The following is a 13,113-nucleotide window of genomic DNA, read 5'->3' on the forward strand; positions in this document are numbered from 1 at the left end:
AATTAGAGAATGCTCATGGCTTTAAGATTAATTTAGACACAAACGCTAAGGAATCCCAACTGGGGGGCCTTAAATTAGTTAATATCACTCTCCCTTGATTTCTCTCACTTTTAAACTTTCTTTATTTAGATAAGTATGCCATATAAAAAGAGTGCAAGTTCAAACTTGCAAAACACAAACAAGATGATGATGATCTGAGCAAAATGGATCTGGAATGAAAACCACCACATTCATGGATACTAAACTGGGTGCTACAGAAACAAACAATACCTAAACATAGTGTCTCATTCCAGAAGAATAGCATTAAATGTCGTTATACAGCTTGTGTAGAACCAACTGTGTAGATTGAAACAGGTGAAGTTTCTGTTTGTCTCTCAGCTCAGTTTCAGAAATGATGAAGTCACGGCACTTACAGCTCCTGTCGAAGGCGTCTGATCTTGGCCTTGGCATCAGCCAACTCCACAGAGAGGTGCTGTCGGCTTTCAGTCCTCCTCATACTGGGGGAGTCCCCAGGAGACTGGGAAGGACAGGGTGTCAGTGGAGACAACTGCACGCAGTCTCTCTCCTGTGTTAACTCCACTATAGTCTGGATGGAAAGAGGAAAACAGGGCATGATATGGATGAGTTGAAGAGTAGTGCTGGCTGTGAGGCAGTTTGACCACATATCTAACACCTAAAAAAACAGACTCAAAAAAATTGTTTTCTTTGAATAACTTCCACTTTGTGTCAAATTAGATGCCCCATAAATACTATCTTAGTTTATCGTGCTATCTGTATGCTTAAAGCAAACACTCTGACAAAAAATCTCATACAGTTGACTTTTGACAGTTACTCATTCTAGGGCTCAAAATAACTCTTTTACTTGGTGGTACTGGAAGTAAGAAGCTTCAGAAAGTAAGAACCAGAAAAAGACTCATCCAAAGCACCTAAAACTACAAACATGAAAACATGAAACAGGACAAAACCTACATCCACAGTTCCACACACAGCCTATTTTGATCTTGGCCCTGTGACAGGAAATGGGATTTTAATTGAGAGCGGCTGGGCAACACAGTGATAATCTGGAGACTATTAGAACCCCTAACACTGAGACACACACACAGACACACACACACACAAACGTCACCAAGATCAGTTGTGGGCATCTGCATCCTACGGGTTGGAAACTCATTTAATGGTGCATAAACTGAGCAAAACACACGCCCGCGCACACACACACACACACACACACACACACACACACACACACACACACACACACACACACACACACACACACACACACACACACACACACACACACACACACACACACACACACACACACACACACGCGCGCGCGCGCGCGCGCGCACACACACAATCCATGATACAGTTAACGGTTTCAACCCTTCCTTCCTGAGGCTGCTCTCTTGTGGTAACAGCATAAAAAGGGAAAAGTTTCCACATAAGCAGCAAGCTCTCTAAACTTCTCGTTTCATTATCAAAATGCTGAAATTTTGTCAGAGACAATAGCTGTGTTTCCCTTACACCTTCTGCAAAATAAAAACGATACTTCTGAAGTTTCGTTCAAGTACAACTGTGCCTTGCCGGTGTTTCCACTACGGCAATCACACAACTTGAGTAAAGTAAAGTGTAACCTGTCCAGACACTGTTCTCATGATGATGCCGATTCATGAACATTAGTGTTTTCACCTACTGGTCAAACTGTTGGCTGTGATCACACCAACTCAAAACAGTCAGAAACAAAACACTGAATGTAAATCATCATCTCTAGCTTGTCTGCTCTCCCACTCACACACACACCTCCACCCCTCCTCCCTGCTGCACTCTGACCAGCTCACAGCCTTCCTGATGCCTTCACTGCTAAAGCTCAAAAACACAAACTTCCACACTGAACACATAAATAACAGCAGAGCTGTTACAATATGAACGCCACAGTCTGTATGTGTGGCAGAGGACACATATGAGGAGGTGAGTGAGGTGCATTGTTATGACAACGTGACATACTTTTGCAAAAAAGGTGTTTCCATTGCATGTTTAGGATAAACTTCAAAATCAAAACTTCTGAAAAACCACCTCAGGTGGTAGCAAAAAAACTTTTTACCAAAATTTGAGAGGTTTTTCCAAATTGCGGTATTTAGGTTCTGCCGATCCAAATGCAACCAATTACAAATGTGAGAATCAATAAAAAAAAACTTTGTTTCAAAAATTGTTTTAAACTAACAACAACATTCAAAGTTGATCAAATATAACGCTAATGATTAATGATCAGCTGACACAGGTAATTTCACATATGTAAACACGCTTCAGATTAATTTTCTAATCCTTCCAGGAAGTTATAATAAAGTTCAATACATCTCTTTCAAAACATGCACACACATTCAAAAACATTTTATTTAGGTGTTATTACTTCCAGCTGTGTGTCCCTCTCATCCACCAGGCGTTTGAGGTGGAAAGCCAGGTTCCTGGAGAGGCTGTCTGTGTCCTCAGGAGGCATTTCCCCACTTTCCAACCACTGCAAGTCCACTACATTCTCCTGATTGTGAGTCACCTAAAATAACACAGAATTCACCATCAACAACTGTTTTTTGTCCCTCAATGCAGACAAATATTGCTGTCTAAATTACCATCAATCAACTATTTGACTGGAAATGTATGACTGATAATACAACCTAAGCAGTTTTGGTTCACAGTGTAGAAGATATACCTCTTGAATGTGAGATGCAATGGCAGCTTTGGTGTCAAAGTCCAGAGTCTGGATACGCTCAATGTACTCTTCCTTCTTCTCACACTGTAAGAGGGGGAGGGAGAGAAAAGAGAGTGCAAAAGATTTCAGAGCTGTTGAAGACTAGGGTGCAGGTCAGCTGGAGGTTAGTGGATCAACTTCCAGACACAAGACAGAAGCAGCTCTGATACACCGTTTTCCAGGAAGTAGCTGTTGTATTTAGGAAAGTAGTCCAGTTTTCAAAAGCAAGTTTTATCTCCTGGATCAGACAAAGATCTTTTTACTCTCACGCTGGCTGAGTTAGATTAGAACAAGGACAGATTTTCAAGTAGAAGTTTCTTTCATGAGCTACACTATAACTTGTTCTAATAAAAAAGAAACGAAGCACGTAAAAAAACAATAATCCTTCTTGAAGTTCAGCGATTAAGAGCTGAATGAGGATTTATTACACCGCAGGAAGCATTTGCTGAATGAAAGCTTATTAATTTTATCAAGGGGACAAAACAATTGTCTTCAAAAGAGACTGTATCAATTGGTTATGAGTGACTACAAGATGTCCTGTATCAAAAACAAAATTCAGCAATTTGTTTCATACATGAGAAATATTAGCAGTTTTACTGATGTTTCCATCAAATCCCAGAGGAAAAACATCGAAGCGTTTTATTTCTGTTGCATCACTGCTGATTGAAAACCAATTTACATACACACTTGTGGGGTGTATTTGTGTGTCCTTACCTGGACTGCACAGCCTAGCAGCAGCAACAGCATTTTTTTCATCTCCTCCAGCCCTTGTTCTGAAGAAGAAAACACAAAAATTCAAAGAATAAAGACCACAGCTAAATGTATGAATAAAATACACCCACAGTCAAACAGAAGGAGGAAAATTCATTTAGTACCAGTCAGTGGCTTACATTTGGTTTGGTCTTAACTGTTTAATTGCAATTGGTGGTTAAAAGGGAAGTAAAAACACTGAGGTTGATGAAGAAATTATATTGATGTTGAACTGATAATAGCAGAAACCTCTGCCTTGTGTTCTTCACAGCAAATTGAGTTATCTGCCAACCAAGGAAGTGCTCTTTTAAATAATTGAGGATTTATCAACATGTGCCTGATTTAACACTTGTCAAAGATATTTTCTTGACAGAAAAAAATCTATATTTTAAAGGTCAAGGATGAGGTGTGAATTTTTTCTTGTTTTTCAAACATGGTGGATCCATCCAACAAACACTTGTATTAAACATTAACTTGTTTCTAAAGTTGTTACTATTTTCCCATGTTTAAAACCACCTGCTCTGCTTGAGCAGATTTCTGCAGTGTCATGAGCTAGCAGAAGGAACTTCCAGTACTCTTCCACATGTCAGGACATATTTTCAGACACTACTGAAACTGACAAACAGCTGCTAGCATGCTCAACAGGCCTGAGCTCATCTGTCAGATTTGGAGCTGCACAACACTAAACCAGGTGGTGTGTGTGTCTGTATTTCAGTGACTAAGTGTTGTGGTATATGCCGGCTGTGAGCATCTGTGTCTATACTGGGGCAGTGTGTTTCCCCTTTTTTGAGCTGTGTGTGTGTGTGTGTGCGTGAATGATAAGCCAGCTCATCATGTGGCACAGGGGGCAGTGAGTGCTAACACTGTCCAGCTCTAATAATGATAAATCCAGATTAGTGACAGCATGTTTTCAGTGTAGGGTGGTCTGTTTGCCTGTCTGCTGAAAAGGCCAATCATCATCATTAAAGTAGGAACAGCTAAATTATAGGCATTCTGGAGGACTATGATTATCTATGATTTTAGCCTTTTTGAGCTGAAATGAAAAAAAAAAAAGCTTAATTAAATCAGATGAAAAAAAAAAACACTTCTCAACACCACAAATACAGTGCACCTCCAAAAACATGTCGCCTCTGTGGGAGGAGGGAGATAGACTGTTTGGGTAAAACATTGATTCAGAGAGCAAGGAACATATGATGAAGCAGCTCCTTTGGGGAGCTCGGCTTGCTCAAACAAAGTGTCACATTGACAGCACCCATCCATCAAGCTTACAGAATCCTCAGCACAATCAAATCAGGCTCCCTTCTCTCATTTCTCCTAAATCAATGGGGATGCACGAGTCAATGTGTTATTGAGCACACAGACAACTGCGATGTAGCACCTTTTAAATAGGAGACCAATTTGTGCTGACTAAATTTAGTAACTGATTATGGCAATAGTAAATGTAAATCTAGAAAAGCGCTACATAAGTACTAGTCCATTACCATAAATGTAGTTCCAGTTTTAAAGGGACAAACCAGTCCAACCAAAGCAAGTTATTTCCAATACTGGTGGAAAACTGGAGCTTTCACTGCAAAAACTGAAATCTTAGAAAGTGTTTTTGTCTTGTTTTCAGTAGAAAACTCCTTTTAAGACTCAATATGAGCCACATTCACCTCATCAGTTCAGAAAAATGTCTTGTTTCAAGTTATTTAAGGACAAAAATGAGGTCTGAATTGCTCGTAACCAGTAAAAAAGCTGCCAATGGAACAAGAGAAAAGTTACTTGTATTAAGACATTATTCTAGTCTCAAGGAAATTTTCAAGCAATTTTTCTTGTTCCATTGGCAGATTTTTTTACTGGTTACAAGCGTTACCTCATTTTTGTACTCTGATAACTTGAAACGAGATATTTTTCTGGATTGATAAGTTGAAAGTGGCTCATATCGAGTATAATAAGACAATTTTTACTTAAAAAAAGACAAAAAACACTTGATAAGATTTCAGTTTTTTTGCAGTGTTGCTGCAGTTGTTTCACTCTATATTTGATTTCACTGTAGATTGACTCATTGAGGATGATAATGTTTTTTTTTTTTTTTAGATTTTCAATAAAAAATGATGCATAATTGCAACAGATAAAGAATAAAAATTCTGTTTTGCTTTGTTTTTTTTGTTTTTTTTTCAATTAAGTTTTGCTGCTGTTGTCTGGAATCTCACAGTATAAGGTGTGGCAAAAAAACATTGCCTTCCACTCCAAAAAGTTAAGATAAGAGCTTACATCGGGGGCTATGGCGTTTCACTTTACAATCGTTTTTTTCCCTCCTAATTTCTACTACGTTAACCTGTGTTGCCCCTGACAAGCTTACAAGGCTCACTTGCTGCACTTTGTGTGTTTACGCTAGCCTGATGCTAGTGGCCCCGCCTTTCCCGGAGACAAAGAGTTTGGATGATTGACAAGAGGGTTCACTACATTCAATCTGCTATGTAACAAACACACTTAGGTGACTCTTGACATCCAGCCTGTCTTAAAGATGAAAGAAGAGGAAAACAAACACGCACACACATGGCAATACATTGGGGCTTTCAAACTTATCGAGTATATTTCACTTATCGTGCAATTCATTGATTTATTGACTATTGTCCCAGGCCTAGCTGATACTTGTACAAAAACTGTCTGACTGTTAGGTTCACTGATGCCTACAATCTAACAAACATTTCCATTTTAGTTAGTGGTAAGAGACACTTTTGGACCAAAATGTAGCAGGACAAACCTTATCACTTTTCAGAGAGAAACAAAACCTGGTTTTGAAAAATTAAAATAAGTTACACCTCACTCATGGAAGGCCATTAATTCTATAAAATATTTTGTCAACTAAGTGCTTCAGTCGATCCGCTATAATGAAGCTTTTAATTGGTGCTCAGTCAGTCTAGTGTAAAACACTGAGACACCTAACACCTTACACACATCAGCATTTTTTGCTGTATAAAACGAAACGTGCTGCAGAGACAGGGGACATAAGCAAATTATAACTTAAAGGGATAAAGGCAGATAAAACTTAATTCTCACAGCTGCAGGGCTTAGTGGAACTCTATTAAAGTCAGAGGAACCTGTTCCAGTCAGGAAAGGGATTTAGTGAAGAAAATCTACTGAAGCCACGTAGGAAAGATAAGGCAACCCATAGAATAAATAATTAATACAGCTGGAGAGAGAACAAGAGGAAAAATCACCAAAAATGTAAAATGAAAGAAGACAAAGGAGGGGTCTCACTAAAAAGCAAAAGCAGCACAAACACAAGGCAGAGATAGAAGGATGTAGAAAAACCAAGAGAAAGCAACAGAGCAGGAAGAAGGCAAAGAGGCAAGGTTGAAAATAGAAAGAGAAATCTCCCTCCAGCAGCAGCAGCAGCAGCAGCAGCAAGGAGGCTTCAAGGAGGCGCTGCCTCTGCCAGCCTCTTCTTTTCTTCATCCCTCCCTTTCTACACATATTTACCTCATCCATTCACTCATTCTCTGCAGTATGCATCAACCCATCCTTCCTTCCTTCCTTCAACATTGTTAAAAACCGTGTGTGCCTCATGAGTGTTTGCATTAACTCCTTTTTGCTTCCTTTCCTCACTCTCTGCTTTATCTGCGTTGCAGGAAACAAGAGGTCAGCCTGACAGTGACTAACCCTTCATCCTGTGAACCATTGTAGATCTGTGTGAGGATGTGAGTGTTTGCTGCTGTGCAATCATTTGCTAAAATCCTCTTCTCCGCCATGATTGATAGAGTCATTCAGGACCCTATGACTCGCACGTCACATGGGAAATTGCAACAAGCAAACAGATATTGCTTTGATAGCCTGCCAGAGTGTGTTCAACTCATCCTCTTTGAGAAGAGGACTGAGATGACAGGAGGTTTTTTTTCACATCATGTCAGGGTTTCTATGCTATTGATAGAGTGTCAAACACAGTAAGTAAGGGTCTGAGGTCTGTAACTACAAGTCAGGCAAGTGAAATTGTTAAAGGGGACATATCATGCTTGTTTCTCCTTTTCACTGTGCCAGACTAGGATGCCTGTAAAGCATTTCTGCCCTCAGTACAAGTCATAAGTTCCTTCATTGCCCCACAATAGCGTTCTCAATATCCTCAGTTTAGGCCATTCTGAAGATGTCATTGAAACGCTCCGTTTCGAGAGTCACCTCCAGTAACCTCGCAACGTCACAGCCCTTTGTGCTCTGATTGGTCAGTTCTATCAGAGGGGCGGAGGGGGTAGAGCCAGGGGGCGGTTTTTGCAGCATGGCAGTATTTACAAAATTGCCACATTGAATGGAGCAGACCGAGCGAGTTTGCTGTTTGCCAAAACTTCACCGTAAGGCATTGATAGCACTAATAAAATGGCAGAGTGTAGGATACGTCCTTTTGTGTTGGACCCCGAGTCAGACCCGGACGGTTCTGCAGCTCAGGAGGAAGAAAATCCACGTTGACACAGATCATCTCAGGACGCTTCAGTGTGGTGAGTCAAACCGCTACTGTAACATGTATAGTTTATACGTTAATACTCGGCTCTTGGTGGGTGTATCCCTCGGTGGCGGTTGTGTGACTAACTGACATCACAGAGGAGGAGCTTCTTTATCAGATTACTCCAATAAAAAGAAAGGATCCTTGTGTCGTCACGACGGTCAAAATCTCGCAGCCAACTGGCAATGACCTATTTTCAGAGGCATCAAATCTTGTTCTAGGATATCAGAAAAAATACAATATCTCATTTCTTGAAAATTCAGGGGATGAAAGGTCTTGTTTTCAACTTTGATTATTTTATATGTAAGAATTAAATCAGAGATCAGCATGATATGTCCCCTTTAATGGTTAAAAAAAGGGAAAGTTGAAAAAAAAAGGATCCCAAACACACATACAAGCATTTCTATCCATCATTTTCCTTCTTATCACAACAAACTACTCCACATTAGGAAAAGAGATGATGTAGACACAATAAACATTTGCCCACACACACAGATGATCACTGACTTGTTTATCTGAAATAACAGGCCCAACTTTTTCTAAGCTTCTCTTTCAAACTTGCACGCAAATACACAACTGTCAAGCCTCTTTGTTTATGCTTTCTGTTTGCTGTCAACAGTTGTTTTTGCTGTTGTTTCTCCTGGCAGTACTAAAATCTAAAACCACATTCTTTGTGAAGTCGTAACAAAGTTTCCATCGGTTTGTTAAACATCTATATTTAAAAAATGATTTAGAACATACACATTGTTTTCAAAGATCAGACTACACCCCTGCATGGACTGAACAACACAATGTGAGTCTGTGTATCTCACAGTGCCCATGTATACATGGCAGGCTAAAGGTAAACCAGCGCCTGGGGGCTACAGTGCACTCCCACTGTTGACAGTTCTGCAGAAACCCCTCCCCCATCCCGCAACTAAACTCACACACATGCACTCACACACACACAGTTGTCCCCTGCCCCCTAATGAGAGCATAATAAAAGCCACATGGCCAATGACTTTCAGCTGGCGGCTGCTGAACAGAGAGAGCCAGACTCCACAGCCACACCGGTCTGACTGACTGAATGATTATCTGACAAGCTAGAGGGTAAAGGGCAGAAGAAACCCAGAGGAATGCAGTCTAATGCTTTCTGCCTGCTCTGGCCCACTGGCTCTAAGTTACCCTCATGTCTGCACTGTCTACGTTAGCATATTATTGATATTAGCTTAAGCAGTGTGTACTAGAGGTGTCCCAGTCCGATATTGATATCGGATATCGGTCTGATATCAGCAAAAAAACAAATATCGGTATCGTATCGGAATGCATCTAAAATCTCTGATATAAGCAGTCCGTTCCAGACCCTGCTCCTGCTGTTTTTATTTGATTTATTTAGGTTATTTTCTGGGTCTTCTAATTTATTCTTTATTTTATTCAATTACTAGTATATTCTTATGTTTAATGTTAAATTTCTGTTACCCATTGGTTAATGATAAATGGGTCAGTTTTTCCTCATACCTACTGTTGCTGACTACTGTTCTTTGTTTATATAATATTACTTAATCAAGCCTTTTCTAACATGACAGACACACTACAAAATAAGTAATAAAAGTATGCATGTTTAATGCTGATATCGTATCGGATTAATATCGGTATCGGCCAGTACTCAATGCTGCAGTATCGGTATCGCATCGGAAGTGAAAATGTAATATCAGGACATCCCTAGTCTGCAGATCTGGAAGACTGCATTATGTGAATATTGCAAGGTATGTACTGCTGAGAAATGTGCCATATTTAGGCAGTTCATGAAGTAGCTCCTCTTGACTTCTTTGGAAGTGGATTATAATGAAAACTAGAACTGAAACTGAAAATAATGATGCCCAAACACAGCTGTTTTAAAGCTATGGATTATGCTTCCCTTTCAAAATACTGCAACAAAATAGAAAGCTTAAGTTCTAAATTAACAATTAACAATGATGCTTACATGTATGTTAGATTGGTTTGTACCAACTGCACCCTCTCATTGTTCGCTTCTTTACTCTTTGTACTTGTGTGGGTATATTGATGATTAAGGGGTGTCATTGAAAAGTGTTAAAAACTCCAAAGCACCAAAAATGACTGTGTTGACATCGTGTCAAAAGCAGCTGTGAGAGAAGAGTGATTAGGAAGCAATTTCACATTCTTGAAAACGTAAAAGATATCCTTCAACAAGCTCTGAAAACAATGTTCGTGAAAACTGATGATAGCACTTGCAGAAATGTAACTCCTGATGGGGATACTTAATCTGAAGCTGACACAACCAAGGACTTGAGGGGGTTTTAGCAAAAGTTTTGCTCTGGAAGTCACAGTACGTCTGTGGCAAAACAAACTTGTCGTATCCCATGGCTTGCCTTAGATCTATTCAAAGTTTTATTCTCACAGACAGAACACCACCATTTGAAACAAGGACTTTCTACTCATCATCAATCCTCATCAGTGGCTTCTTTGAGGTTATATGGGGCTATCCGGTAGCAGTCAGGGTCTCAAAAGTTAAGCTTCTTCAAAATATTTGTTTTTAAAATGCAAACACTTGACACTGAGCCACTGTGTCTTAGACGCTGCTGCTCAGACATATCAAATAACATGGCAGGGTTTAGCAGGTCAAGGCTCTGCTGCAAGAAGGGATGATGATTTTAACACTTCAGATTTCAATAAGCCATGGCAGAAGATTTTAATGCTTTGATTTCTGTACTTGTTAAGGATGTGGTATGACAAAGTTAACAGTGTGTAGAAGCCTTTTTGGCATCTCCTGGAAAAAAAAAAAGATGCATACATGCTGATGCTGTAGAGTTATATTATTCTCACTTACCAGACAGAGGGGTCCTGCCCAGTACCAGCACGTTTGGTAAAGACATCATCACCAGCTGCTGGAGAGTCTCCTGTTTCAAACACAAAACATTGAGAAATTTGAGAAATGTAAATACAGTTTTGAATACAGTTTAAAGACACCTTATTCTTGCTTTAAAGATGGGCTTTAGAATGGATGTGTATGTGGCTTCTGGAGCTTAGCAGCTGGCCTCAAGAAGACATTTGAGGAACTGAAGTTTGTAGCACTTGTGTTGGGGCTCCATTTCTCAAAACCAAAGGTTGGTGTGTGTGTGTTTGCAGATGCATGGGTGTTTGTGAGACGTAACAATGGAATTTATCTGGGTTAAATTGTTGGTGTGGGTTTTGCCGCAGAGCCCCCTCCATTCACATGTCAATAAAGAAACTCAAAACAAAATCATAAGCTGCAACTTCATCGCCCTCACAGATTCATAAAATGTGCCTTATTTCAAAACATCAAAACAACAAGCTGCTAACATTAAGAGGTTGTCTGTCCATTTTTTATTTCTTTTGCTTATCCATATTGCCCAAACAAATATGATGTTAAGTGAAGCAGTATGCTGGATACAACCACAACAGCATTTGTTTGGTTATACATGACACATCATACCATCATGCTATGACTTCAGCAAAGATTTTGGGGGGTTTTGGGATCCTAACCTTTTCAAGCACCAAGGATTGATAAAAGAAGACTATTTTTCTTCAAGCACCAAAAGTTGTGATAAAAGACAACCATTTTTCTTCAAGCAGAAAGGGACACAAGGGTCATCTGTCTTAAATATTTCATGTGGACCTGCTGGTACTGAGTAGTTTGAACTCACCCAACCTAACAGTTTGATTTGATTATGCAGCATACTGCTGATGCCATGACAAAAAGGCTTACTTAGGTATGGGGCTGTAACCCTTAGCTGCTGGAGCATCATCCTGCTGTAACCATCTGTCCTGTACATATTGTATTACCTCATAGTGGAGGTATGGGGGGAGGGGACAGGAAATCTGTCAACAATTGGTTTTCTTTGGTTAAAAATATTTTGAGGAGAAACGTTCAGGTCAACTTGATTGAACTACTGTGACATGTTCCTGGATAAGTGGAAGAAAAATAGCTGAATGATAAACAGTTAAAACTGTACAAATAAGCCTTCATTGTGATGTTCCAAGTGTTAAGATAAAATAATATGTGCTCTTTGCTATGTACAACATTCCTTTTACAAATTTCTAATGTATCTTAAAATCCCATAACAGATGCAGAAGTGTCGCTGATGTCATTTCAGCAGGACGATGTTATTCACTGGATATTCTCTGTCAGACTTATCTACAAGCAACTTATCATCTTTGTGATTAATCTGTGGAAAAGTGCGGAGCTGTCTAGTCTGAGACTTAGCACCTTGCCCTTAGATATATAAGGCTCTGAAAGAAGAGAGGACAAGGCCCTAATTAATTTTTAGCTTATTACCCACTTTTAAAAGTGTCAGGCACACATTTTTTCCCTTTCAACAACATGCTCAAGTCGATATGTCCTTTTGTGTATGTGCAGCACTTAACAAATTTAGTAGACCACCATCCAGACTACGGTGTTTGCCAATGCTGCCATAAATAGAATTGAATAGAAAATACTTTATTAACCCTCAAGGGTAAATTCAGGAGGAGTCACAGCAGCACTCAATAAAACAAAAGTAAGAAAGTGTATAGAAAGTGCAAAAAGGTCCATAAAAAAATAGCTGATGACAGCTTGGCCATCATTCTCCAGTTCAGCCAGCCTCCACCTCCACAGGGTCCAGGACTGAGCTTCTTCAACAGTCTGTTCAGTCTCTGTCTCCTGGATCCTGTCTGCTCACAGCAGGCGAAGCTCTTCCAATGTGGCGTTGGTGTCTGATGTTACCTCCATTAGCTATGTCTGTGAATCACATGATGCTACTCTGTCTTCTGGTATTCCCTCTGTTGATGGGTTAGCACAGCTAGCTCGTCCATCTTCTTGTTTTTAAATCCCTCTTAAAAACATACTTTTACTCTGTGGCTTTTAATTTCTTATAATTTATCATGTCGGTGGTCTCTTTTTTTAATGGCACTTGCCGTGAGCTTGTCTGCTTCTTAATTTGTATGTTTGACTGCTTGCTTTGCTTTGTTTGCAGAGGTTTTTTTTATATATTTATACTGTGCAGCACTTTGGCTACCCCCGTTGGTTCTTTTATATGTGCTATATAAATAAAGCTGTATTGTATTGTATTGTATTGTATCTTATTGGAGATAGATCTTACAATCCAAACAATGATGAGTGGAAGGACAGGTCTATGTCATT

General features: G+C 39.7%; 1 protein-coding gene across 7 annotated transcripts in view; it reads right to left on the reverse strand.

The window, feature by feature from the left end:
• The window catches only part of ccdc88ab (coiled-coil domain containing 88Ab), a 69,252-nt gene that overhangs the window by 28,943 nt on the left and 27,196 nt on the right, over positions 1–13,113 (reverse strand). For all 7 annotated transcript variants that reach the window (XM_074676440.1, XM_074676439.1, XM_074676438.1 and 4 more), the window contains exons 4-8: positions 10,801–10,870; positions 3,464–3,522; positions 2,711–2,794; positions 2,414–2,554; positions 414–586 (exon numbers count right to left, since the gene is read on the reverse strand). In XM_074676440.1, coding sequence (XP_074532541.1) covers positions 414–586; positions 2,414–2,554; positions 2,711–2,794; positions 3,464–3,522; positions 10,801–10,870 — 527 coding nt within the window. The remainder of the gene's footprint in view (positions 1–413; positions 587–2,413; positions 2,555–2,710; positions 2,795–3,463; positions 3,523–10,800; positions 10,871–13,113) is intronic.

This window comes from Halichoeres trimaculatus, unplaced genomic scaffold (assembly GCF_033239565.1).
Source record: "Halichoeres trimaculatus isolate MK-OKI-2021-1 unplaced genomic scaffold, fHalTri1.1 fHalTri1_scaffold_8, whole genome shotgun sequence".
In the NCBI taxonomy this organism is placed as follows: domain Eukaryota; kingdom Metazoa; phylum Chordata; class Actinopteri; order Labriformes; family Labridae; genus Halichoeres; species Halichoeres trimaculatus.